This window comes from Abramis brama (assembly GCF_963993115.1).
Source record: "Abramis brama genome assembly, chromosome: 19".
Lineage (NCBI taxonomy): Eukaryota > Metazoa > Chordata > Actinopteri > Cypriniformes > Leuciscidae > Abramis > Abramis brama.
The window spans coordinates 18,146,747-18,174,487 of NC_139981.1; the positions used below are offsets into that span (position 1 = coordinate 18,146,747).

Consider the following 27,741-nt stretch of genomic DNA (forward strand, 5'->3'; position numbering starts at 1 on the left):
AAAAAAAAGCTAAATAAGGTAAATGAATAACTTTCTCAATGTTCACATTTGAATCTAAGAATTATTCCCCTTTTCAGCATTAATATATATGCAGTAACAGTCAAAAGTTTGGAAACATTACTATTTTTAATATTTTTGAAAGAAGACTCTTCATCAAGCCTGCATTTATTTGATTAAAAATACAGAACGAAATTGTGAAATATTATTACATTTTAAAATAATGGTTTTCTATTTTAATATACTTTAAAATATAATTTATTTCTGTGATGCAAAGCTAAATTTACAGTATCATTACTCCAGTCTTCAGTGCATGATCCTTCAGAAATCATTAAAATGCTGATTTATTATCAATGTTGGAAAAAGTTGTAATTAATTGAAATAAATTATATTTTAAAGTATATTGAGATAGAATATATAAAATCATATATATATATATATATATATATATATATATATATATATATATAATTATTATTATTATTTTGTTTTTTTGCACACTCGTTAGACCTTACACTACTTAACCATGGAAAATAAAGTGAGTAGATCAATTTAAATATATGCAAAAACATAACAGTCAAAAAAAATTATAGTGTTTATTATCATGTTTGGTTGTGTAATTGTAGCCTACCTTTTAAATGGGAATTCCTGATCATTTTAAATCTTTTTTTAATTAAGGAATATTTGTCACCATACTTGTTGCGAATGGCCCAGCTATTCAGTTGAATTGAAGGTAAGTGCAATCAATCAATCACCACATCACCATCACTCTCAAGAACGAGCTGAAGCGGTGAGCTACGGGCGCTGTGGAGGGTCAAATCTCGCGCGCTGATGTGTGCGGAAGTGCCGTTGATTCAGATGCTAACAGCTGGACAACGCTTCGTGCCAGAATCCAAGAAGCGGATAATTAAAGGACCAGAAGTTTACAGAGATGGACGGTAACTTGACGCTGAATTTGGCCAACTTCAGCACTCTGTTCGTGTGTATGGTGCTGAAGTTCCCGCAGATATTCGTGCTGATGCGGGCCAGAACGAGCGCTGGAGTCAGTTTGAACAGTCTTCTGCTGGAGCTGGTCGGGTAAGAACTTCACTGACAGACAGTAGATTGAAATCAATCTTTTAAGGACTGATGCATGAAAGGCTAGACGCAGACACCCAGAATGAGCTGCATCATTGATGTGGTCGTGGCATATTTTAATTTCCCTGAATGCAGACATTGAATGAAAAAATCCAATTGTATCCAATTGTCATATGCACAAAATTAGTGTGTGTATGTGTGTGTTTAGGTTTCTAGTGTTCATGTCCTATCAGATGTACTATGACTACCCACCCCTCACATACCTGGAGTATCCCATCCTCATTGCACAAGGTGAGACAACATTCTGATGCTTATTCACAAGTGAGACTGGATTCTGAGTGCTTATGTTAAAGCTTGTGTGTCCACAGATGTCATTGTGCTCCTGTTGATCCTGCACTACAACAGAAACCTGAAGCACAGCCTCATATACGCAGCACTGTATCCTTCAAGCCCTTATTGTCAGGTTATGCTATTTTTCTAGACACAGAGTGAAACAAAAAGGTCCCAATAACATTCAAAACCTGCCTGATTTAAAATATTTAATGTAGCCTATATAGTTTTCCATCTCCTTAACTGCAAGAATCAGGTTTGTGGGTGGGTGGCAGCTTCTTACAGTACAGAAGTGGGTGATTGATCTGGCCATGGTGAGAACATGCAATTACTGCTTCATATGAATTTGCATTAGTGTCAAATTTACACTTGATCTTAATTTGAACATAATAGGTTGAGATTAAAGGAAAAGCGTCTTTTTGCATCATTATAATATTAAACAATTGAATAAATTACTCGTAACAAATTGAATGTTGTCCAGTCATATATATGAGAGAGAGAGAGAGAGAGAGAGAGAGAGAGAGAGAGAGAGATTGATTGATTGATTGATTGATTGATTGATTGAGAGATTGATTGATTGATTGATTGATTGATTGATTGATTACATTTAGTGGCACAGAAATTCTACACTTCTCAGTGTAATATTGTATGACAATTTTATACAAGTTTGGGGTCGGTAAGATTTCTTAATGTCACAGAGACTTCATTTATTTGATGAAAAATGCAGAAAAAACAGTAATATTGTGAAATATTATTAAAATAAAATGATTGTTTTCTATTTGAACATATTTTAAAACATAATATTCCTGTGATGATGACAAAGCTGAATTTTCAGCAGTCTTCAGTCTCACATGATCCTTCAGAAATCATTTTGATATGCCGATTTGCTGCCCAAGAAACATTTATTATTATTATTAATGTCGAAAACAGTTGCGCTGCTTAATGTTTTTTGGGAAACCGTTATACATTTCAGAATTCTTTGATGAATTAAAATTTTAAAAGTACTGCACTTATTTGAAATAGAAACATTATAAATGTCTTTACTGTCACTTTTGATCAATTTAATGCAATTTCTTTCAAATCTTACTGTCCCCAAACTTTTGAACGGCATTATTTATTTAAAAACAACAACACAACATACGAGTTTTCTCTGTTTTTGCCGTTCTCTCTCAGAGTCTGTGCACGTTCATCAGCGCCAGCAGTAAACTGGCACAGCTTCAGTGTCTGTGGCGCTCGAAGGACTCTGGGCAGGTCAGCACTCTCACCTGGGGTCTGGCCACATACACATGCATGGGTAAGTGACACACACACAGGGAAATGAAGCACTTCTCCAGTCTGTCATGTTGATATTGAGTGTTTGCTCTCTTTGTCAGCGCGGATCTTCACCACCGTCATCACCACAGCAGACACACAAGGTCAGTAAGAGCTCAAGTGTTGATTGTTTGGTTAAGATGTCATCTTTACCTTTCCTCTCTTTCTCCTCCAGTCCTCATTCGGTTTGTCGTCATGACCGTTCTGAACATGTGGGTCACGGTTACAGTCATCTACTACAAACCCCATGCTATAAAACAGGATTAAGACTTCACACTTTTTTTGTTGCATACAATGTATTCTTTAAGTGTGGGGTTGGAGGTTTTTTAAAGAGATGAACTGGATTCAGGTCAGTTGCTATTGGATGTAGCACTTTCTATATGGCAATGCAAAGGATGTTGAGATTTACTGACTGGGTGAGTATGTACTACAACCAAAAAAACTTTTTATCACAATGCTTTCCATATGATTTATTTAGTGCTTGCAAGGCACCATTCATACTTTCTTGTAGAGAATTTGAATCTAAGGTGAGCTAATCTATTTTTGTAAATTTAATACTAAATTATTACATTTTGAACAGTGATGACAATATTTGCATATTGAATTGCAATATCTTTTTTCATATATCTATTTGAATAATGAACTGCGATTAGACACTTTGATTCTTCTGTTCAACTTAAACTTTTCTACACTTCTATTTTTCTACCTTGCAAGCACTGGTATTTTCTTCAGGACATGCAAATCTAGTTTGTTTTGAGATGTGGCCGGGGCAGAGTCATTTTCTTTTCAGTATAATTGCTTTGAATTTCGGATGTGAATGTTGTGGAAACCAAATTGATGAATTACATGTCACGTCAGAAGTCTGACCAAATAGTGTTATGAAACCTAATATCCTCCCCCGAGTCTTCCATTGTTAATACTTGCTTCTATTTCCAGTAAGGTTTCTTCCCTGAACTGTTGTTTCAAGTTCCTGCATTTGTACATGTTCAGATATACCGTTATGGTTTTTAAGTTAGTAGTTTAGTAATTGTCTTTTTCTTCTCAGAAAGGCAAATAGTTTTGGACCAGTTTTCAGCTAAAGAACTGTTAAAATTGATTAATGATATCAGGTTGCTGATCAGACTGTTTGTTTACTGTAGTTAACACAGGGATGATGTTTACATATGCTGAAATATGCAATGTTTTGTACTGAGCTGTATCATATGCTGATATAATGAAGGCAGAGTTTTCTCAACTGGACACCTTTTACATATTACTGATGTTGTGATAAGCCTATTCACTTTATAATATTATTGAAGAAAAAAAAAAGTCACTCAGATCAAACAATGTTCAAGTACAAGATTATTACTTAAAGCTGCAGTCCGTAACTTTTGCCGCTCTAGTGGTTAATAAACAGAACTGCATGCGTCTTGCTGAAGAACATTGTAGCCGAAGCTCCTTCTCTCTGTTTGTGTCTATGACGAGTCACGCAGGTACTGGGCTACTCCGCAGTGGGACGACCCGTACCATTCTAAAATAGTCCCAATATAAACACTTATTATAGGTTTACCGTAGTGATTCAGGATAAGTCAAAAACACGCTTTGTAAAATTGATTAATGGTGTACTCTCATTGTATCATTTTTGTACATTTTGAACACAAAAAGTTATGGACTGCAGCTTTAATGTTCATTAAGTTTTCAATGATTTTAAGGTCTAAAGCACAACTGTCTCTTTCCTAAGTACTTTAATAGATCTCGACTTGTATTTTATAAATCAAACATTCCTTTAATGTGGAAATGTGTTTTAATTATATAATATAAATATATTTTTAACAATTTTCTGAACCATTCTTTTGTGGTAATCAGCTTACCCCAAATAATGAAATCAAAAGATGTATTTTAACACAAAATATTCTTTAACATTTTTTTAAAGGACTTTTTGTGTATGCAATAACTATCATCAGTATAGATGACATATGTATTAAATATATATAATGTATGTGTGTGTGATAAAAGCAGACAGAAAGGAATGACCACATTGTTTATATTAAAACTTTACTTCCTTTTACTACATTCACAGCTATATACCTATTTAACTGACTACTTTTGTTTACAAAAATAAGCAAATGTTATACAAGGTCTCCAAACAACACGGCTACATATGCTTTTCATTTTATGGTCAAACAGTACATCAATATAAAACATGCAAATCTGAAGGCAACGCTTTAAAATAAAAAAAGTGCCCAGACCTGTATAAATAGCAAACCAACTGGTAAGATGGCAGGTCAAATATACGCTGTATATTCATATATATATATAATGTGTAAAAGAACACGGATATGCATTCACAGCACACCCATAGATACACACTGTTTGCTAAGGTGAAGATACACAAAAAACAAACTGACCACTTCAAATCACAAAAAAACTTCTCTAGTAAATTTAAACATGGTTTTTTAGACATTCCACCGTCTTATAAACATTTCAGTTATGTGCTTGCAAGGTGAATCAGTTTTAGTCTCAAGTTGTAGCATGAAAATCAAAATTTCAACTTTTAACAGCCAATGACCAAATTCATAAGATGACCAGCCCAAAACAGACTGCAGATCAGTTTCAAATCTGGAAACGTTTGAGAAACTCCTGCCCACATGCACAGCTCACATTTAGATGTTGGTCACTGTTAATCACACCCATTAATAAAGTCAACCCATTCTAGGGAGTGAGCCGCACAGGTGTCCAGGAGAGCATTATGGGATGCATCCATGATCAAAGAGGGTATGATCGCACAGTGGGGGTAAATAAAGATAAAAACACTACAAGAAGAAACACCAGAGTTGCACTTGCATTTATGAAGGAATGAGAAACATATGTAGTGGTGTTTTCTAGCCGTTTATGTGGCGTGTTGCACTACCGTCTATATTCAGCCATAAAAAATAAAAAAAGACTACGGTCAGAACCAGCTGTCGTCCACATTCTCTGGCCGGTTCAGTCTTAGCGTTCAGGTCAACTCTGGCCTTGAATGAATAAGAAGTTTGGTGTGACGCTGACCCTTCAGTTCTGTGTAGATCTGTTGTGCTCTTGAAGTCGAAGCAACCGCATGCCCAGAAAATAAAAGCCATATCACGCCAGCAAAGCCTTCATCAACATTTGTGCATCTCTCACTATTTTTGGATTTGCCAAAATGTGCGAAAAGTAACGACAAAGGTCTTTTGATGATGTGACAGGAAGAACCCCAAATCACCATGTAGCAGCACCAGATTCCCAATATAAGGTTAACTAGAGAAAGAGGGAGAAATCGAGAAAGAGAAAGACAAAGAGAAAGTTAGTTTCACTACATGTTAACCCAAGAGGAAAGAAAAATCCTTCGGTAATAATATAAAAAAAGCACCACAGCGTACATGCCATCATGCTCAAGAGAAGCAGATTAATACACCTGCAAACACACAACAGTTGCAAACTTTTATTGCAAAAGGGAACAAAGAAAACCCTAAAAATAAAAATACTGTTTTGCACATTCTCTCATTCTTTTTCCTTTTACAGTACAGTTGAAATGTCTTCTAGTTTGTAAACACTGTAAGCCAATGGACTCATTTGTTCAGAATGCTGTTGGAGGAGTCTTCTCGCCTCATCTTTGGAGCGTCCAGTCGAGGGGGACTAGGGCAAGAGGGTCAAAGGTCAAATAAGAAACACAAGCAGGCCAAATACCAATTCTCTGAACAAACCTCCTCTCCTTCAGTAGTAAATGGGAAAGGATTGGAGAAACTATTCAGCTTTGTTGTATTCAAGAGTGTCTTCCTGTGGGTTTGGAGTGTGGAGAGGGTGTTTATGAGCAGAAGAATTGGTACAGAAACATCTGTTAGGTTATGGAAAATTCTCCATATCCCATATTGGCCAAATCTTTCACACCAATAAGAATGAACACACTCACATGCTTAAATTTGCTTCAACACCAAACAAGTCCCACTGCACTCGCTGACTGTTCCAAAACCTAGTGTTCAGCCTAGAGTTTAGTGTAGCACATGATACTCTAAAGATCATAAAAATACAAATGCACATACAAATATTAGATGAAATAGTTTGATTTTATTTGGATGGACTATTTTAGACTTATTACTTGGCACTGTGGAATACTTAATTCTGATTGGCCAATCGTGCCATCCAGCGGTATCTTATTCCCCGATAACAACCGCTAAAAACTAAAAACACAGGCTCATCCGGGTATCTGTCACTGAAGTCAGCGCGATTGCTAGGAACGTTTTTTCCTCGTGGAAGTTCTGCATTTGGTGAGCTAATAAAATATTAAAACACTGGTCAAATCAATATTTTGTGCACAGTTATTTAATTAGGCCATCCAGTATCATGGACACGCTCTCGTTTCATACAAACGCAGCTTCTGCCATTTTGCGACTATTGTTTTGTACACTGTAATGAACTATAAGATAACAAACAGGTAAGATTTTAAAAACAATTTAATTTCAAATCAACATCTCTTATCCCAATAATTATTTATGTTGCAAAATGCTGTCTAATAAGTGGTATGACTAGTACAGTATCCCTTAAATGTCCGTCTAGTTTGAACTTGCCGCGCTAGCAACTGCTTTCTCCGCAGAAGCTTTGCATTTAAAGAGCTAATAAAATATTTCAACTAAAATCAATATTTCATGTCTAATTATTTACTTATATGGCAAGTAGTGTGTAATAAGAGGGATAATGTACATCCAGCCGGCTGGCTGATGCCTGATCACCCTGTCGGGGTTAATTCTGAGATAACCGGCTGGACTTGCATTATGCCTTGCATATACTACTGTTCATAGGTTTTAGGGTAGTACGGTTTTAAGGAAATTAATACTTTTATTTACCAAGAAAGCATGAAACTGATCAAAAGTGACGTTATTTCCTGAGCACCAAATCAGCATATTAGAATGATTTCTGAAGGATCATGTGACTCTGAAGAGTGATGTTTTCTGAACATCAGCATTCAGCTTTGCCATCAGGAATAAATTGCATTTTAAAACATTCGGAAAATGTTTTAATAAAATATAAATAAATATATTCTTTCAAAAACATTTAACTTTTGAACGGTAGTTTTTTAGTAAATGTTTGATGTTAAAAAGTAAAATTAGGTTTAGACATTATAATAGAATTATAATCTTATTAAATCACTAATGTTTTTAAAGATTACCTTAGTGTGTATTTGATGTCAATCTAAATGCAGCCTACGTAGGTGGCTTACAAGGTTTTGGAACAGAGCCCCTATGTAAGCGGTTACCCTGTTTCAACCCTAAACATGCTCCTCAGAAATTAAACGTGTGGTCATAATCTACATCATCCACGTCATCCAGAGCCCAGTGCCAGTCCTGAAGCTCCAAATCCAGAGGCCTGCAGGTGGAGGAGAGAGCATTCAGCCAAGCCTTAACCGGTCTCCCCACAGTGAGGTAGTTTGCTAAGGTGAAGCTTCACCTTTGCACATTTGGACAGAGGTAATTACTATAACTGAGCTAAACCACTTTACCACCGATCAAGGACTACTGAAGCTTTGAAACCTATACATCTGTATGCATTTGATGCTAAATGTGCATTAAAGGTGAAGATGTAAATCTTCTGATGCTTGCTTTTAGTATTCAAATGTTACTATTCACAATTAAAAACCTGAGTTTGATGCAAAAGAGAAAAAGTGCTTTGTTAATGCCCAAGCTGTCACCTTGCATCCCAAGTTACAAAAAGTAGCCCAGCGTAACACTGTTCAAGCTTTGCATCCGGTTAGCCACCATAAATGTTATTGTGCTAGTTAGGCACCGCAATTCAAACCATGAATGCTCTTGTATGATGTTTCTGAAGCATCCTAACGCTTTCTGCAATAAACATCAACACTTTCTCCATCCAACTTCCAGGTCGGTCGCGTTCTCCTCTCACCCAGTGCTGAACTGGTCTGAAGCACAGGGTCTGAGACCTTCATCTCTCTTGTCCATGTGCTCTTTGTGGCATTTGATCTGGCATCTCTGGCATTCCACAGCCAGAGGAGGTTTGAACATGTTCCACAGGGGTTTGGTACAGGCCTCACAGTTTGCAGGGAAGTGGTAGAATAAAGGGATAAACTCATGACCCTTGTGGTAGATGAAGCCAGATTTCTCCGCACATGCTGTTGGTTCCTTTACGTTGTGCACAAACCTGTGTATCATATAGTAGAGTAGCACTCTAGTGTGTAACCGGTTCCAAAGCTTCTGCATTGATTTTATGCATGGCCATTTTTGAATCAGACTTTACAGAACAAGATGTTAAAGGTACAGTTCACACAAAAATGAACGTGTAAATTGTCATCATTCACTCACTCTTGTGTTGTTCCACGCTTGTAGGACTTTTATTTCTTCCATGCAACACAAAAAGATGATATTTAACAAAATGTCCAAGTAGGGCTGTTTTATACGGTAAAATTTGGTCGTCCATAGTATTTGGATCATGTTAACCACAGGTAAAACCCACATTGCATCTCACTACCATAGTAAAAAGTAACTATACTGTTTCTATGGTATTTGTTATTAAAAAAAGTATACTAAGAGTATACTGCAAATGCACAATTATATTCCACTACTTTTCTCGGTTTTGTTGTTTGTGTATTTTATTGAGAGGAAAGAGCACAGCACATATTACATTTTCATCTAACCGTCGCTCTCAGCAGTGTGGGCAGCATCAGATGTGCAATAACAGTATATTGCTACTATGTTTTACCCCTAAACGAAGAACGAAAAAGAACTTCGCCATGAGTATATCGGGGCCTTTAGTGGTCGTTTGATTAAGAATCTTTAAAGTGTCATTTCCACAAAATGCTTTAACAAAAATACATAATTTAAAGCCAGGTTCATACTGTATGATTTTGGCCATGATTTGGCTGTCTGAGACAAATTGCAAGATTTTTTTTAATTTCTGAGATTCCTCTGATCCTGGGCCAAAATGTGGCTCGCTAGTTTGACATGTTCGCCATTAGCCGATTAATGACCATTGTGATAATATTTTACCTTCGAAAAAAGTCTTACATTGTGGCTTCTCTTACGACAACCGTCATATCAAAAACTATTAGGAGTGTAGAACTTGATGACGCAATTAGTGAGACAACAATAAACCACCAGTTGCTCCACACACGTCTTTGTTTTTTTGTTGTTGTTTTTCAAGGAATCAAGGAAAGCCATGATTAAAATTAACGCTAGAGATTGTTTTTGTTTGCTAGCCACCATTTCTATCCCGCATGTAAACAGCTCACAGTCACAGAATCTGTCACGGATTGAAGATTAATAATCATGTAAAAATGAATAAGCGTAACTTTTATGGAAAAAATGGAAATAAATTTATTCTAAAATCAGTTCAAAATCAGCACTGTTCTGTTTTAAAAACATTTTGTAGTGTATGTAAAAGTGGATTGGGCATTCTGCTAAACATCTCCTTTTGTGACATCCAGGAAATGACGTGAGGTTGAGTAAATGATGACAGTTTTTTCATGTTTTAACAAACTGGTTTGAAAGGATCTGGTCACCAAGCATGAATGTAAACCAGGCCTTTATGTACTCCTCTCTTATGAACAACAATCTGGGCAATGTATTTGAACTGACACAGTATAAACTACATTTGCCACATGAAAACACAAGATAGAGCTGGTCACGGCCACATAATTACCAAACTTTTGCATAAAAATGAGCATGTCAAGGCTAACTCCTCACCTGGGTTTGCCGGGAGGGATTTGTCGGCTGGGTCTCCTCAAGGATTGACTGCTTTGTACTTTAGCAGGAACTCTGGGAGAGGAGCGGTGAGGGGCGTCTGGCGCTGGAGGTTTTTTGGGGATCTTCTTCATGAGCCGACTAACCCACTTCTGCTGGTCCTCCTGAGACAAGGCTAACAGCAGCAGGTTTTTAGCAGTAGACACGTCGTAGTTCACTGGGGGTGGAGAAAGCAAGCACAGAAGAGTCAAACATGTGAATGGGACAAATGAGTTCAAAAAACATGTTTTTGAAATGGTCTCTCAAGGCTGAGTTTATTTGATCAAAAATACAGTAAAACAGTAATGTTGTGAAATATTATTACAATTTAAAATAACTTTTCTCTTTTAATATATTTTATATCATGATATTAAATGAAATTTATTCCTTATTCCATCATTACTCCAGTCTTCAGCGTCACATGATCCTTCAGAAATCATTCTAATATGCTGGTTTGCTGCTCAAGAATAATTTCTTATTTTTATCAATGTTGAAAACAGTTGTACTGCCTAATATTTCTGTGGAAAACACAATACATTTTTATTTTCAGGATTCTTTGATGAATAAAGTGTTCAAAAGAACAGAATTAATTTGAATGAACAGAACAATATAAATGTAATACTGTCACTTTTGATCAGTGCAATGTGTCCTGCTGAAAAGTATTACATTTTTAATACTTCCCACTTTCTCCATGACTTTTCCAGCCATGTGTGATGAATAAAGGACAAAAGACGAAATATATATATTTTTTACACCATTTCATAGTACTTTTGCGCACTCAAAATGTAATTTCTCCTTGAATAAATACTGTAAAAAGCTATATATGACTATATTCCCAGGTTTTCCAGGACCCAGGGAACCATACAGAATTATGTAAACAGCAATTTTGTATACGAGTCATTTTAGTTTGAACATTTTAATACAACATTTACTTAAAATTCACTTAAAACCATTAAGGGTAGTAAGATGAGAGCCTCTTCTCACCTCTGCAGGGGGCGACGATTTCTTCTTTCTTGTCCATGTGGTCTTTGTGGCACTTGATGTGGCATCGTCTGCATTCCAGGGCTGGAGGTGGTTTGAACATGTTCCACAGGGGTTTGGTACAAGCTTCACAGTTAGTGGGAAAGTGGTACAGGGTGGGGATAAACTCATGACCCTTATGGCAAATGTAGCTTGACTTGTCCCCAGGAAGAGGTTCCTCTTGCTCTTTCTTGCTCTCACCCTCATTAGCATACAAGATCTGGAGGAACCAATGACAAGTGATAGCCGTCATCCTTATGCCTTATAAAACTTCAACAGGTTTCAAGATTAAAGAAACCTTGATACCCTGCCTGTGGTATCTGTGGTGTGCCATTATACCTGAAATATTCTGGGGATCTCTTTGGCGTCAGCACGATAAACGTCCGTCTGAGTTACCGAACGCACATGGAAAAGTTTACTGAAGAATACCAGAGAAATTAAGATAAAGAAAAGAAGACAGAGGACTCAAGTCAGTCAAAATGATACAGGACAAGACTGGGACAAGCTTATTTGATTTAAAGAAATGGATTTGAAGGGTGAAAGGACTCACTCTATGTCCAACACCATGTAAGGATTGGAAAGCTCTTTGTCCTGCTCGCTGTTGTAGAAGAGAATCTTCTTGCTGCTCACCACAACATACTAGAGGAGAGAGAAGAAACAAAAGACTCACTGAATCCTGCATGATGGGGTTGGATGGGATTTCAGATGCAGAAGTATCATGGAACTGTGCAGTCTAGCACTGCAGCTCTAGTGGTTTAGCTCTGGTTCACAAAGACATTTGAGGTTTAGTCCTAGTAATTAGTATTTGTCATGTGGTTGCAGACAACATGAAATTGGTTAATTATTCAAATCAAATCGGTTTATTTTATTCACTCACTATTATTTCAGTTTTCACTATCAGTTTTAATAGTTTTAGTTAACGATGAGAACACTGACCACACATGTAATGAGCTTAATTAAAACTAATTTACATTCCCATATACATCCACCCTGATGTCATAGCATTTAATTTAGATCTATTATGAAATAGTATATATGACATCATATATGATAATACAATGAAGACTACAGCAATAAGTTAAAATGTTTAATTCATTTGCATCTTGGCTCTACTATTATTTGTTAATTTTGTTTATAACTTGACTCTTTGTAGTTAATTTTCTTATTTTCCATTTTCTTTGACTTTTATTTGTTTTGAATAATCTGGGAAAAAAATGTAAACACTGATTACTTAATTGATTGGTCCATTTTTATGTCATGTTGATGTAAATACAGGGTTCCTGCACATTTTCCAGATTCAAATTCCCAAATCTCTCTGTAGACTTTTCAGACCATATTTAACATTAATGGTGTAAGAACAATTTTTTTCAGCATTATATTTTGTATATAATACAGTCAACTCTAAATATTTTATTTTCATTGGTTTTCACGAAGTGATAACATGCACTTAAATGTTATGAAGAAACATTAAACGCTTTAAAACCTGCGTATCTTCATCTCCGACACATCAGTCATGGTTTGATATTGCATGATCACCAAACAGCAAAGTACAGTCTGATTGAGGTGATTGTTTGCTCCTTTATCTGTTGCTGGTTTGAGTGGCACACGCGCATTCGTTCAAAAGAGACCCGTTTATAATAAAGACTAACAGTTTCGCACAATGAAATTGTGTGCCTTGAATTCATTCAGTTGTGTTCGACAATCACTTGTGTAATGAAAACACTCCGCTTGTACAATACATTTATTTTTAGAAATTCTTAATTATATATTTTATAAACTGAATAGGGGCAATAGTCTGGAAAATATTTTTCCATACTTACCCAGACATGGACATTTTTTAGCATCATAGCATTCTTATCTATTTGCTTGCTTTAAAAAATGCAATACACTCATCTAAAAACATACCTTCTTTTCCCACCCAAAGCGTTTGGTGTTGTTCCTTACTGGTAGAGACAGCCAGCCCTCCAGTCTGATCTCTGTACAACAGAAAGGAAGACATGTATAATAAAACAGAGCAGCTTTATAAAAATACACCAGAGAAAAAGCCTGCCATGATGTCCAGTCAAGTCTTAAGAGGTCAAAAGGTCATGCACTGAATGCCATGCAGGTCACCTTTGGGCTCAGGCTCTGCAGTGAAGTGAAGGGTGAAAGTTGAACTGAATATCGGAGTAAAACTAAGCAGAAACAAGGGAGGGTGACAGAACAATGTGGAGAAAAACAAAAAGAGGAATGTGAATAAAAGAAAAAGCTATGAAAGAATAGAGAGGGACAACAGAATGAAAGAAGTTTGGAAAAGACCTTAACCGTACCTGGTAGTGACTCGTCAATGTCCATGTCTGGGCCGCTGCTCATACTGGCCGAGTCGAGCGACTGGACGTTGAGAGAGTTCAACAGGCCGCGCAGCTGCTCAATATCACTGTCTTTACTGTCGAGAGCCATCTGCAGCTCCACACGCACCTGAGACTCGTCCGCCAATTGCTGCAGGAAATAAAAGAAGAGTAAGACACGAGTATCCTGGCTGCCTGTGGAGCAGTGTGGCATTCTTCAGACACTGAATAGTGGTCATACTGCTTGCATGTCGTTGATTTCTCTCTGGTATTTGATGATGGTGCTGTTGAGTTTCTCCCTCTCAGAACGAAGCTCCAGCTGCAACTTCCTGTTTTCTTTCTCCTTCCTCCTCACGTCTGTATCATTTCCACGGCGACTGCCTCCACCTCTGACCTCCTTTCTGTTCATGATCTCTGCCAGCTTGTTCACCGCCTGATAAATAGAAAAGAGAAAAATAAGTAACTGTTACGTGTGGGTATAATATTGAACCGTTAGTGTGTGTGATTTATTTTCTTTGAGTTTGTAGGTGGAGTTTTGAGAAGGGATTTTCCCTGTACCGCGGAAGTGAAGTGACGTCATGAGAGTTCCTGCTATTTAAGCCGTGACGGTGTTGGTGGCTCTCTCTCGCTCTCTCCGCCTCCCTCGCCTGATTGCCAGCTGGGGCTTTCTTGCCTTGCGGCGAGCTCACTCTCGCTTCGCTTCGCCTCGCCATGCTGGAGCGATCCTTATGATTGTGTTTTTGATTCTATTTTATTTCTTTAAAACCAGGTAGTGGTGTTATTTTCTCAGTACACTTTTTGTTATTTATTTAGTACAGCGAAGGTAAGCAGTTGCCCGGAAGATTCACCCGTTACCGTTATTTTCGGGAGCTAGGTAAGATCTCTCCTGGAACAATAGGTGTAGTTAAGGGTTCCTGTTTTCTCGTAGCTGCCCTACCTGTGTTGTTGATTTATGATTACTGTTTGTCCGTTTTTTGAAGTGCTCTATTATTCCTCTCATTAAAACTTATGGCGTGGTTGACGTCAGAAATGTTACCCAATCGTCTGTGATTTTTGATATGTTCGGTCCTTGTCTTTTGTGTGTTTTTAAAAGAGCCAAAATTAGATTAAGGGCCGTAACAGTAACGGAGCAAATCTGACTCAAATTGAGTTTGATTTATTAATTTGCTCAAAGGTATACCTGTGTTTTGAGAGTTCTCTCTGACTGCAGCTGTTTCTCAAGGGCCAGTTTCACTTGAGTGATGGACTGCTCTTCATTCTTCAGATTCTGCAGGTCTGAAAATCAAATTTTACAGAGTTACAGCGAAATCCCCAACAGCTTTCCTCTGACTATCATGAGTTTGCTAAGGATGATGAGGGTCAATGCTTGTTCTAAGCTGTAAAAAGTTCCATGCAGATGGCATACAAAAATATGTAGAAAAGAGCTTGAGATTTCAAAAATCAGAGATAAATTAACGGGTATGTGCACTGAATATCTTAAATATGCTACTGAAGCTGTGGAAATGTTAAATTACTCCTGCGTGAACAGCTCTGAAAATGCAAATGTTCATTTAAATTTCTTATTAAATATTTGAAAATATTATTTTGAAATTATGTAAAAATTATAATTATAAAATTATTATATAATATACATAGATGTCAACATATTCTGCCACTTACAGTCTTGTGCCTCCTTTAGCTTGTTGTTGAGCTCTTCCTTCTCATTGGCCAGGTTTGCAACATCATTTGTCAACGTGCGATTAGCTTCCTCCAACTGTATAAAGACGGGACAATTAAATCCAACAAGTTCCTCAACTAAATGTGACCTCTGTGAATGGCTTATAGCTGAAATGCAGTATAACTCACAGAGGTGATGGTGGTGTCTTTTTCAGCGAGCTCCTGTCTGTGTCTGGCCATCATCTCTTTGATCTCCAGCTCCTTCATGATCTTCTCCTTCTCCAGGTCGGAATACTGCTCCTCCGCAATGGAGCGTGCCAGTTGCTCGGAGTCAGCTTTCGTTAGTGTGATCTCCAACTGGGCCGCAAGAGAATCCCTGAAAAAGAGACAACAGAAAAAAAGGTACATAGAAATTAAACTGACATACATGTTTAGACTTTAAATTAGCAGTATGATAAAAAAAGTTATGTTTTCTGGCATTTTGACCCAGAAATGTTATGGTATAACCATGTTGTAATGCATATTTTCTGATAATTCAGTGGATTAAAAACTTATTTTGTACACTGGGCTGTGATTTTTCTGCTTGTAATTGGATATAAATCTCACCTTTCCTCCTGTAACTCCTGTAGATTTTGCTGCATGTCTTTATAGAGTTTATTTTTCTCCTCACACTCCTCCTTCAGCTCCCGCACCTGTGTCTTATACAGCGTCTACACACACACGTTGGGTTTCCATGTTTTATGAGAATTTTCCATAGACAATGATTTTTATATTGTACAAACTGTATATTATATCCCCTAACCCCTAAATAACCCTTACATAAAATTATCTGCATTAGTACATTTTCAAAAAACATAATCCTATTTGATTTATAAGCTCTTTTACTCCTGGGGACCAAAACGATCACCACACACACACACAATTACCACACACATATACACACACTCAAACAAACACACACACAATCTTGTTAGACCTTTGAGTATTCGATTTTTTCTGCAAGGGAAAGAGTTTAGACTTCTTACGGAGAAATACTGCTCTGCCTCCAACTGATCCTGCAGTTCCTTCATCTGTCCATCCGAATCCTGGCGCTCCCTAGAAACGCAGACGGAAAATGATCCAATATATGAATGATTTGAATATTTTTGTAAAAACATAAGAAAGACTCTCAGCCACCGCTATTAAGACGTGTCTTTGTGTGTACTATACAATGAGTTCGTATGCATGTGTGTTGCATACTTGCGCAGCTCCATGTTTTGTTTTTCCAGGCTGCGTTTGATTTCCAGCAGGTGGTTGATCTCCTGTTTGAGCTGTTTCTCTGATGTTCGGAGGGTGCTGAGCTGCTGGTTTTGAACTTTCAGGTCATTCTGAGTCAAAGTGCGTTTCTGAACTTCTTGCTCAATCTTCAGACTAAAATTCTTCACCTAGACAAAGAGAAAGATCAGGAGAATCTGTAGATCTGTGTGCTTTATTCCTGTGATACCAAAGCTGAATTTTCAGTAGAAATTACTCCAGTTTTGCGTGTCACATGACCTTTCAGAAATCATTCTAATATGCTGATTTGTTGCTCAAGAAAAAATTCTTATTATTCTTATCATCTTATTATTTTTTTGAAACCATAATATATTTTCAGGATTCTTTGATGAATAGAAAGTTCAGAAGAACAGCATTTATTTGAAATAGAAATCTCTTGTAAAATTATAAATGTCTTTACTTTCACTTAAATACAAAAAAAACGTAATAAATGCAAAATACATATTGCAAAATGCAATAATAGACATTTATGGCCAGTAAATTTTCTTAATCAACCGGCCATTGGCAGGTGTAGCAAAAAGACATGAATACACTGCAGTACCTCTTCTGTGAGTCTCTCTTTATGTCGCCGCAGTTCCTCTAGTTTCTGCAGTGACTGTTTATAATCACAGTCGAGCATAGAGTTCTTCTTCTCCAGTTCTAACACCCTGTTCTCCACACGCAGTTTAGAGGAACGTTCCTCCTGCAGCTTTTGTTCCAGATCTAGATGAACACACAAAAACAGATATGTTAACCAGCAATAAAATCCTGTAATATTTACAAAAACCAGCAATTCAACGCTTTAATCAATTATCCTATGTAACTCTGGTATTGTCTCCCCTAATCTAAACTAACATGTTTTCCACTGCATCCTTAAATGCACTTCACGGTCATGGACTATTCTTAAAATGAAATAAAAATTGGAGTTTTGTGGCTTTTAGTCCATTTCTGTACGTTTTGAGGTCTTCAATTTGTGTAAACTGCCTGTTTTAATAAAGGAAATATGCCAATACAGGAAAGAAAACTACATTCAAAATTTGTTTCATAGGATCACTTAGCTCTCATACCCTTCACAGCCTCAGATTTTGCTCCTTCAATGGACTCGCTGATCTTGCTCTTGTCGGCAAGTCGAGCTTTTGTGGCCTTGTGTGCCGCCTCCTCCTGCTCCAAACCCTGCTGCAACACCTTCAGCTTGTAGGTCATGTCAATCTGGTTATTGCTCTTCTCCTATTGGGCACACACACAGATATTAGAAGAGGGGCTGAACATAAAATGCCATAATAAGAGAGAGTAAACACCAGTTCATCAACTTCATAGCTTTCTAAGTAGTGAACGCTGGGAATGAAGAAGGTACAAATGAAGTTTGAATCCACAACCATAGCCTATAATGAGTCACAACAAGGGAGGGAATGAGTATGAGAAAAAAAGTATGTGTTTACCTTCTCCAGGTCTGTTAGCTTCTCCTGAAGTTGCCTTTTCTCCGTCTCAGCTTTAGATAGGGCTTGTCTCACCTGTTTCACTTCCTCCTCCAAACCAGAGATTCGTGCTATGAATAAGAGGTGGACTGTAAATGAACACTGTTGCGTGTGAATTGCTATGATACTTCCAAAAGAAGGGATCCACACTTACCCAGTAGATCAGAGATAGTCTCAGAGCCCTGGGTGTGCTCTCGTTTCTCTGAGTCCAGCGCTGCCTGCAGGCTGATGTTCTCTCTCTCCAGCGTGAGCTTGCTGTTCTCCAGCATGCAGCATTTGTCCTGCAGTTCTCTCGCATGAGCGTCCAGCTGCTGCAGCTGTTTGGAGCCCTCTGTCTGAGCTTTACGCAGCCGTGTAGCCGCATCAGATTCTGCCCGCAGTAACGCATTCGCCTCATCCAGCTGCCAGAGAGAGACACTGGTTTGTCGTAGAGAAATGACAGTATGCTACTAGGATCATTCTGTTACTTTATAACACATGAGAAAGACAAATAGCAACAGGTTTCTACAGACCCATAATTCTGGGAACTTTACTTTTGAGAAACCGAATGTTGCTTTTAACAGACACTGTATTCATTTGATTTAAGACTATGCAACGAAATGTCACAAAAGTATAAAATATTCACATAAATCTTTTGTGAATCAATTCTTGAATGAATTACTTGTCATTCAAACCATAAAAAAAAATATATATATATATATATATTTATGCATAAAACACACATTTTATATATTATATACACTATAGTTCAAAAGTTTGGGATCGGTAAGATTTTAAAAACGTTTTTGAAAAAAAACATTTATTGAAATCAAAAATACAGTAATATTGTGAAATATTATTACAATTTAAAACAACTTTTCTATTTTAATATTTAAATAACTGTTTTCTATACAATATTTTAAAATGTAATTTATTCCTGTGATGGCAAAGCTGAATTTTCAGCATCATTACTCCAGTCTTCAGTGTCACATGATCCTTCAGAAATCATTATAATATGCTTATTTGCTGCTCAAGAAACGTTCCTTATTATTATCAATGTTGAAAACAGTGCTGAATAGATTTATCAATTTAATACATCTTTGCTCAATAACAGTATTTTAAAGTAATTTCTTTAAAAAAAAAAAATAAATAAATAAATGGACCCCAAACTTTTGAACAGTAGCATGTACAATATAATGTATATGAGTCAAAATTGGCTAAGGGTTAATAATGGAACAACAGTTTTAAAAAGTGATTTTTTCACAATTATTTAAAACAGGATCTGCATTTCCATGGGTTTAAATAAAAGATTTGTGTTTTGAGAGAATAAAAACAACTTCAAAACCACTCCTTTTCCTGGTAAAAAATAAAATAATAATAATTACTTGATTTTCAAAAGTCAACGAATTTGCAACAGCTAAATGTAACATTTTTGACAAGCCAAACATTGTCTCTTGAGTAACATGTAATTTGTTCAAGCCATGAAATAAACTTCATTCAGTAAAATAATTACATGGATCTTCACAAAAAGCATTTAGAACGTCTCCAGCACATTTTATAATTACCCAAAAATCAAACATAGTTCACCCCTCACGCACATTATCACGTCCGTCAAAAACTCTGTCTGGCTGTCGGTTGGAATATTAGAACTAACATAACACACTCGTGGGCATCAATCACTTCACTGAATACTTGCTGGCTAAGAAATAATTATTACCTTACGATCCATCTGTTTTCAAATCCACATCATTTGAATATCACGACATCGATGTCTGTCAAAAAAATAACGTGCACAATACATGGTAGTATTTACGAGAAGCAGAGGTCCAGGGAGTACACGCATTTCCTGGAAAACCCACACTACCGGATGTTTTGAATGCGTTATCACTTTCCGAGAAGAGGGTGAAAATGGCAGCCTGAGCGGCTTCAACATGCTGTCTGTCAGAGATGATAACGTACCCAATACATGATACATAATTGACTTTCATAAGCAAAGATTTGGGAAGTTTGATCATTATCTTCTCAGGATAAGGCAATCATTTTTCCATGATTTGTTACATTTCTCATGACATTGCTGGTTGCGAAGAGATTTACACACACCTTAAATCTAATCCAAGTTATAACACTTTAACAAATGAAGCCACTCTGATCATCTTCAAAAAATTTGATAATCAAGACCATATGCTCTTGAATTATGAACCTGAATGACAGAGATAGCAAGTTTTCTGGATGTGATAGGCTCTCCTCAAACCCACAAACCTGTTTCTGCAAATGGATGTTCTTCTCATTGGAGATGTGAGAGTTCTGGTTTTTCTTCTTCATTTCATCCAGCTGATCCCTCAGACTGTTCACTTCATTCTCCAGGCAGCGTTTGCGGTCGGCTTCACTCTCCGCTCTGCGGTGACTCTCTACGCTCTTGTGCTGCAGGAGAGCTTTCTCTCTCTCCAGCTGTCTCAGAGACGTCTCCAACACTTTTCTGCCATTTATCTATAAACACATGTGCAAAGCACCAATGTAATGCAAATGTAAACATCCACAAACACACAAAAAAAAAACCCATTGTCAAACAGACTGAACCCTGGCAGTTGAACATCCATATCCATTTGGACCAGAGAACTGCATGTATGTCGTGATTGATGCAGTAAGATCACTGTATATTCCTACACACAACTTTGCTGAAGTTCCAGAGATGAGACACCCACTCACCTCTTCATCGAGCTCTTTGGTGATCTTTTCTAGGCGGCTGCAGTTGCTTCTGAATTTTTGCTCAAGCTCATCTTTGGCCTGCATTTCAATATTGAGCTGCTCTTCTAGAGAATGAAGTTTCTTCTGGAGCTGAGTGGAAAATAAAGCGATCTTTATTTAATATGTCATCAGTCTCTTAAAATAATAAATTACCTAATAAGCTGTGTATTAAGCAGAGAGACTGAACACTTACTGCTAAATTGTCCTGTGGGTAAAAAAAAAAAAAAAAAAAAAAAAAAACAATGAAAAGATTAGTTACAACCGAAGTCGCAAGAAGCAGTAATCAGTTTAATCCTGCCTCCAAAAAGCTTCAGGTTTTTTCCAAGTCTAGTATTAAGTCTCTAACCAGAGTCTACTGTATGAGGTAAATCCAGTCTCTAAAGACCATAAAGCAGTTAAATTAAAATAAGCTGATGAAGGTAGGAATGTATCCGTGTCGTACCTCTCTCTTAGATACTGGGAGATCATTTTTCATTGCTGAACTGTTAACAGCATTCAACAACCTGCACAAAAACACACCAGATTATATGTGACAGTTAATATCAACTGGTTTTGCTTCATAACATCAAGTGGAGATCCAACACCAAGAAATAGTTTAGTGTACAGAACTGACAAAAACAGAAATCTCTTACTGGTCTTCTTTAAAGTAGGTGAACCCCACGAAGGGAAGCTGATTGCCAACGAAGGCTTTGGGTGTAGGAAAGGTCTCCACTTCTCCTTTATCCTCCTCTATCTCATCAAAATTACTGGTGTCTATGTCACTGCTCAGCTCTGGAACCACAGGGGCTGCAGCTGGGGAGAGAACAGGGGAAAAACGGTTCTGTGTGTGTGTGTTTTTTTTAACAGCTCAGGTAAAGGGCGCTAATAGTAGAGATTCTGTTTCAGTGTAGTGTGAAATGTGTATGACATGTATTTGAATTCTAAAATCTGTGGTAAAGTGGGGGAAGCAGGTGTTTTACTCACTCTCTCTAATGGTGCTGAAGGTCCACTGGTCGTTTCTAAAGAAAGGATTTCTTTTAATTTCTTCTACGCCATTTCGGCCCAGGCGAATCTCCCTACCAAATGCAAACATCCACAAACACAAAAAAAGACAGAACCCTGCCAGTTGAACATCCATATCCATAAAGACAAGAGAACTGCATGTACGTCGATCTGTGCATGTAAAAGGTCACCTGTCAGTCAGGAAGGCACAGATGATGTTTTTGGCTTCTTGAGAGATCTCAACGTCATCAGGGAAGTTAAGAGAGTTCTTATGGTCCATAATCTTACTGTAGGTCCCCACCAAAGAATCGGCATAGAACGGTGTATCACCTACACACACACACACACATTTAGCTCATTTAATAAACCAATACAACAGATGTATAATTTAGACAAACTCACACAAATTCCTGACTCACCAACCAACATCTCATAGATAAATACTCCCACCGACCACCAGTCACACTCGCGTCCGTAGTATCCGTCCCCTCCCTGAGACTTGAGAACCTCCGGCGAGATGTAATCAGGGGTTCCAACCGCAGTGTCACAATGAACCATCCCCGTCTATAATCAATCAACCAATCTATGGGTTAAAGGATGCCATCTATGTCTGTCTATATCTATAAACTCTACGCAGCAATATAAACAATGTATAATAGTGTTCACATTGAACCTGTGTGAATTAAAAAAAATATTCAAATTTTAAAAAAAAATCCTGAGTGTGTAGTTCTGCTTCTGTACTGTAGATGGCACTGTAATATCACACAAACAGTATGTCCAGCCTTGGCACTCATGGGCAGGGGCACAATTCAACCAGGAGTATTTTGGGGGGTGTGTGGGGTGTGTGTGTGGGGGGGGGGGGGGGGGGCAATAAAAGTGACAGAAATGGCTCAAATATGTAAAAAGTGGGACAAACAACGTCCCTGTAGTGAATTCCATATACTCGAATGTTATATAATATTTGATGCATTTCATAACATTCTATTCTAGGCCTATCTAGTCTGAGTTCAGTGCCCCTGCAGACACAGTAGCTATGAAGTATCTATCATCTCAGAGTTCATTGTTGTTGAATGAATAGCTAATGTGTAATGTAATAACATGTAATATGATTCATATGTAAAAGACAAAAAAAAAAAAACCCCAGCTAAAATCAGCCGTGAAAACGCTGAAGGTGAATAACAATCTAAGACTTAATACAGCAAATATATCAACATCCACTGATGATATACAGAAGAGATCTCTGCAGACTAACAGAGCAGAGATCTCTTCTGTATGTATCCTAGCAAAATTTATTATAACTCATTTAATTATAATGCTGTACATTTAAGGCTACTTTTGTATTTGATGTGGTGGTAGTTTAGGACAGTGGTTCTGAGGGCTCAGCAAACTTCCATGGGGGCCACAGGATGACTTAAGTCAATAAATTATTAAGTAAGTTGATAAATTATTATTAATACCTTAAAATAATCTAACTCTAAATTAAAATGCTAAAAAATATTGGTTACACTTTCGATAATCCACTTTAGACATTCTACTCAAGAGTATTAGTAGACTGTTAGGTTTGGGTTAGTAGAATAAATTGACATCTTAGTTGCAATGTTACAAATGTCATCAAAATAGAAAGTGTAACAGTGTAAGCAGATATTAAAGGGTTTGTTCACCCAAAAAATGAAAATTCTGTCATTAATTACTCACCCTCATGTCGTTCCAAACCCTTAAGATTTTCGTTCCTCTTCGGAACACAAATAAAGATATTTTCGATGAAATCTGAGAGCTTTCGGTCCCTCCATTGACAGCTACACAAATGACACTTTAATGCTTCAAAAAGTTCATAAAGAGATCATAAAACTAATCCATTTGAACAGCTGTTTAGTATGGTTTAGTGAAGAGACTTGCCCGCTTTATATGAAGAACAGATTAAATTTGGGCTTTTATATTCACATATAAACATTCATCAACTCACACATCAGTTTGTGGTAAACGGAAGCTCAAGCATGTTAGCTTGACGTGCGAGAACCAAAGAGGTTCATTCTTGTGTTGCGAGCTTCCGCAAGAGGTTTGTTCTCGCACGTCAAGCAGGTTTGGTTGAGCTTCTGTTTATGTTCGCTGATCAATGTTAATATGTGAATAAAAACCTAAATTCAATCTGTTCATCATTTCAAGTGATAGTCTCTTCAGAAAATGTTGACTAATTCGCTCAATTCATATGGATTAGATTTACGATCGCTTTATGAACTTTTTGAAACATCAATGTCAACGTAATTAATGACAGAATTTTCATTTTTGGCTGAACGATCCCTTTAATCTTTAATCAACATAAACTGAGCATTTTTAAAGTAAAACAGCTTTTTAGCCCCAGTATGACCCTAAACCTCTGAAACCACCTGAGGTCTTCCTCATTCAGAGATAAAGGAATGAGAGGAAGGCTCAGTCCCTTAAGTTTGGACAAGAACTGGCATGTGCTCAAGGTATTTATCATGCAATTACATCCAGGAGCGAGCTAGAAATCCCTGCGCTCAGGGTGAAATACTTGGTCAGAAGCTGACCAGAGAGAGCCTGTAGTTTTGATAAGAGCCTGTGAACAACTAAAATTTTTGTTTTGCAATAACTGGTTGACCCCCTCACCCCATCCATTTTCATGCAGGTCCCAAAGTCTGCAAGTTTGAGGTGTCCGTAGCGGTCCAGCAGCATGTTGTCTGGTTTGACGTCTCGGTGAATAAAGCCCATGGAATGAATAGCGTCCAAAGCCAACACAACCTCGGCAGTGTAGAACTTTGCCCACTTCTCTGGAACGTCGTATGTGCTGGTGAGATTGACTAGATCTCCTCCTGGCATGTATTCCATTACCATGTAGAGAGAACGGTCATCCTGGAAAGCACAGCACAGCTGAGGAGAAGATGAGAAAGAATCGAGAAAAGAGGGGGAGAAAAAAAGAAAATATGTTTAAGTAGTCTGACATTGTGTATGTGCTCAAGCTAGAGATGCACTGGCATAATATTTCTGGTCCAATAAAGATAGCACATAATTTCATTTTTAACTTGAGCACCAAGCTAATTAAAAAACAACAACACTCGAGTGAAACAAAATAGTGGTTAATTAAAAGCTTAAAATCTGAATGACTGATGAACTCTTATATAATGCTTTTAAATTTGCTGAAAAACAAAGCATCCTGTTTCATTATTTAAATATGATCAAGATAATCATAAGAAATCAGTAAAAATAAAACAAAGGGCCGGTAAAAAAATGTTTTTACAATGTTTTTTGAAAGAAGCCTCATGTTCACCATGGCTGCATTTATTTGATTAAAAATACTGTGAAAAAGGTAATGTTGGGGATATTAATACAATTCAATAACTATTTTCTATGTTAATTTATTTTAAAATGAAATGTATTACTGTGATAGCAAAGCGGAATTCTCTTTATATTATATGATTTCTTTCTAAAATATTTCTAATATGCTGATTTTGGTGCTCAATAAACATTTATTATTATTATCAATGTTTAAAACAGTTGTGCTGTTTAATATTTTTGTGAAGACCGTAATGTATTTTCTAGGCTTCTTTGTAACAATGCAAAAGACTTTACTGTCACTTTTAAACAATTTAATGTGTCCTTGCTGAATTAAAGTATAAAATAAAATAAAATCTAACAGACTCCAAACTTTTGAATGGTAGTGTACACACATATTGGATAGTCATGTGATATTTAATGTTTGGAAAGAGCACATTCGTTTTACGCATATCAAACCATAGAGAGTATTTGTATATGAAAAACCACTGCTGCACATTTAAGGCTTGCGTACACACGCAGGACAAGTTTGTGAGAAAAAAAGAACAACAAAAAAACTAGATGTCTGTCAGCACATCATACCTGTACGACCCATGGGCTGTCGGCAAATGCCATGATGTCACGTTCCTCCCAGAAGAAGGCAGAATCTGAGCGTTTGATCATTTCAAACTTACTGAGCACCTTCATTGCGTACACCTTCTGAGAGGCCTTATGCCTGACCTACACAAACACATCATAACAAAAAACACATCACATACCTTCTGTGAGACTTAGGCTAATTCATTACTAACACACTCATGAACCAACATTTTCAATTTCTGTCAGATATTGTGCATCGCTCCCAAAACAATTTAAAAATACCACCAACGAACACTCTGTGAGAGGCTGTTTTGCCTTCCACACAGACAGCCAAATTTTAAAGCACCCTCTGTTGTTGTGCTTTAGGTTCAGTGCACCCACACAGCCCCTGTCAGACAACTGACAGAGGAGAATACTGGGTAATCATGTTGTTTGTGTCTGCAGGCTTGTTCAGACTCATCCCACTGCATCTCTCCCCTGACTTTCACAAACACACACCCAGAGTGACGACACAATACAAAACTACACATGGTCTCTCCATTGTTTATACATCTGATATGTAAATATACAATTACATGGGGTCATTTAACAGGAAGCACACAGAACTGCTTGCAGCATTTGGTATAACACATACATACAGACAATTACACACTACATTTATTTTAAGTGTGGCATCTAATAGATTAAATAATTGCAATTAATAAGTCGTTAACAATTCAAACCTGCTCATATTTGCCTTAATATGTATATTGTGCTTTCAAAATGTGATGGATACAGCAGCATATAATTTTCTATTAATGCCATAGATTGATTTAACAGTATAACTTATGTGTGCTTTTATACAATTGCTGAGTTTTGATCATTTAATTACATCATACAAAGACTCTCTAATGTATTTTACCAGGGTATCTGCAGGGTTTTCTTTTTATAATCAAATTTAAGGCTTTTAAGACCTGCACAAATAAAATTAATAATGTATGCATAGGAGGACAATGTCTATGGTAATATCCTAAACAATAAAATGACTGTAAAAGCCACAATAATTGACTTTGAAATGATTGAACTTTAATTATAGTTCAAGAACAGGTTTGGACAAAAACAAAAAGTTTTATAAAATAATAAAACAGCCCTTTAAACAATTCTATGTATATGTGTGTGTGTATGTATGCACATTTGCTTCTTTTTGATCCACCAGTTATCAACACTGTGTAAAAATACGGGTCGATTTTGCTGTGTGAGCTGAATGAAAATGCAAATCATTAGCCTGTAGAAAGTGCAACAGAGACATGTATTTACTTTGAACATTTAATTAAATCATAGCCTTTTGAAGTTTATTAATCAATCAAATTAAGCCATATCGTGATATCGTTTTTTCATCACCACATTTAAGACCTCTTGAAATGATAATTAAGAATTTTTTTGTCCCATTTAAGATATTTAAGAATTTTTATGGCCTTAAATTTGTTCAAACTGAATTTAAGTTCTTTTAAAGGACCCGCGGGGACCCTGTTTTACTTCTGTTAAAAGTCCCATCTAGGTCTGATCTATAAATAAATAGCCTTAGCACTAATTTACTCATAAACTTGCTAAAGGATTATGACATCAGACAGAAGAGAAAGATACAGTTGGAATGTCAAATTAGGTAAATTTAAATTAACTGTTAAATTTAACAACATTTAACATATTTATTCTTGTAAGTTCTCTTAAAGAGAACCGGAAGAATCACCGTGAACCGGAAGTTGTGACCGACTTCAGTGTTGTGACGTATTTTCCAAGTGAAACGGAATATTGAAGGAGAAAAATACAGGCCATGGCGTGTTTTCCCCCGCTAAGAACTGATTGGATCTAGAAAAGTGGGCGTTCCGTTCAGCTCGCTGTCAAAGCTCACAGCAGACCATTGGAGGGGATGTTCAAACTGACGTCATCAGAGAAGGAAGACCATTCCAGAGGGGAAGTACA

At 37.0% G+C, this 27,741-nt stretch overlaps 2 protein-coding genes across 5 annotated transcripts in view; one reads left to right on the forward strand and one right to left on the reverse strand.

The window, feature by feature from the left end:
• The first annotated feature begins 803 nt into the window (after positions 1–803).
• Positions 804–4,530, forward strand: slc66a3 (solute carrier family 66 member 3). The gene is made up of 7 exons (XM_084093271.1): positions 804–1,074; positions 1,283–1,365; positions 1,443–1,512; positions 1,661–1,718; positions 2,578–2,698; positions 2,778–2,819; positions 2,891–4,530. The coding sequence occupies exons 1-7, from the start codon at positions 929–931 to the stop codon at positions 2,980–2,982; spliced, it is 612 nt and encodes a 203-aa protein (XP_083949397.1). The 5' UTR covers positions 804–928; the 3' UTR covers positions 2,983–4,530.
• A 202-nt stretch (positions 4,531–4,732) lies between these two features.
• The window catches only part of rock2a (rho-associated, coiled-coil containing protein kinase 2a), a 54,270-nt gene continuing 31,261 nt past the window's right edge, over positions 4,733–27,741 (reverse strand). Inside the window, exons 4-31 of one of the 4 annotated variants that reach the window (XM_084093269.1) lie at positions 25,786–25,923; positions 24,541–24,801; positions 22,335–22,479; positions 22,107–22,245; positions 21,898–21,989; positions 21,567–21,726; positions 21,377–21,437; positions 21,128–21,139; positions 20,896–21,024; positions 20,449–20,676; positions 18,365–18,611; positions 18,175–18,281; positions 17,803–17,962; positions 17,298–17,458; positions 16,682–16,866; positions 16,468–16,537; positions 16,049–16,152; positions 15,632–15,818; positions 15,446–15,539; positions 14,967–15,061; positions 14,028–14,219; positions 13,769–13,937; positions 13,365–13,435; positions 12,010–12,098; positions 11,799–11,877; positions 11,424–11,679; positions 10,404–10,617; positions 4,733–5,970 (exon numbers count right to left, since the gene is read on the reverse strand). In XM_084093269.1, the coding sequence (XP_083949395.1) occupies positions 5,967–5,970; positions 10,404–10,617; positions 11,424–11,679; positions 11,799–11,877; positions 12,010–12,098; positions 13,365–13,435; positions 13,769–13,937; positions 14,028–14,219; positions 14,967–15,061; positions 15,446–15,539; positions 15,632–15,818; positions 16,049–16,152; positions 16,468–16,537; positions 16,682–16,866; positions 17,298–17,458; positions 17,803–17,962; positions 18,175–18,281; positions 18,365–18,611; positions 20,449–20,676; positions 20,896–21,024; positions 21,128–21,139; positions 21,377–21,437; positions 21,567–21,726; positions 21,898–21,989; positions 22,107–22,245; positions 22,335–22,479; positions 24,541–24,801; positions 25,786–25,923 (3,849 nt within the window). In that variant the 3' untranslated portion in view covers positions 4,733–5,966. Of the gene's footprint in view, positions 6,349–8,468; positions 8,863–10,403; positions 10,618–11,423; positions 11,680–11,798; positions 11,878–12,009; positions 12,099–13,364; positions 13,436–13,768; positions 13,938–14,027; positions 14,220–14,966; positions 15,062–15,445; positions 15,540–15,631; positions 15,819–16,048; positions 16,153–16,467; positions 16,538–16,681; positions 16,867–17,297; positions 17,459–17,802; positions 17,963–18,174; positions 18,282–18,364; positions 18,612–20,448; positions 20,677–20,895; positions 21,025–21,127; positions 21,140–21,376; positions 21,438–21,566; positions 21,727–21,897; positions 21,990–22,106; positions 22,246–22,334; positions 22,480–24,540; positions 24,802–25,785; positions 25,924–27,741 lie in introns of those variants that run through there. The other 3 variants (XM_084093268.1, XM_084093267.1, XM_084093270.1) reach the window with 3 other exon arrangements.

What these genes read in the sequence shown, in the direction of transcription:
- slc66a3 (XM_084093271.1), top strand. Translation starts at nt 929, where the DNA reads ATGGACGGTAACTTGACGCTGAATTTGGCCAACTTCAGCACTCTGTTC. An exon ending in TCCCATCCTCATTGCACAAG is followed by an intron (nt 1,366 to 1,442) that starts GTGAGACAACAT and finishes GTGTGTCCACAG; the next exon opens with ATGTCATTGTGCTCCTGTTG. An exon ending in CACCACAGCAGACACACAAG is followed by an intron (nt 2,820 to 2,890) that starts GTCAGTAAGAGC and finishes TTTCTCCTCCAG; the next exon opens with TCCTCATTCGGTTTGTCGTC.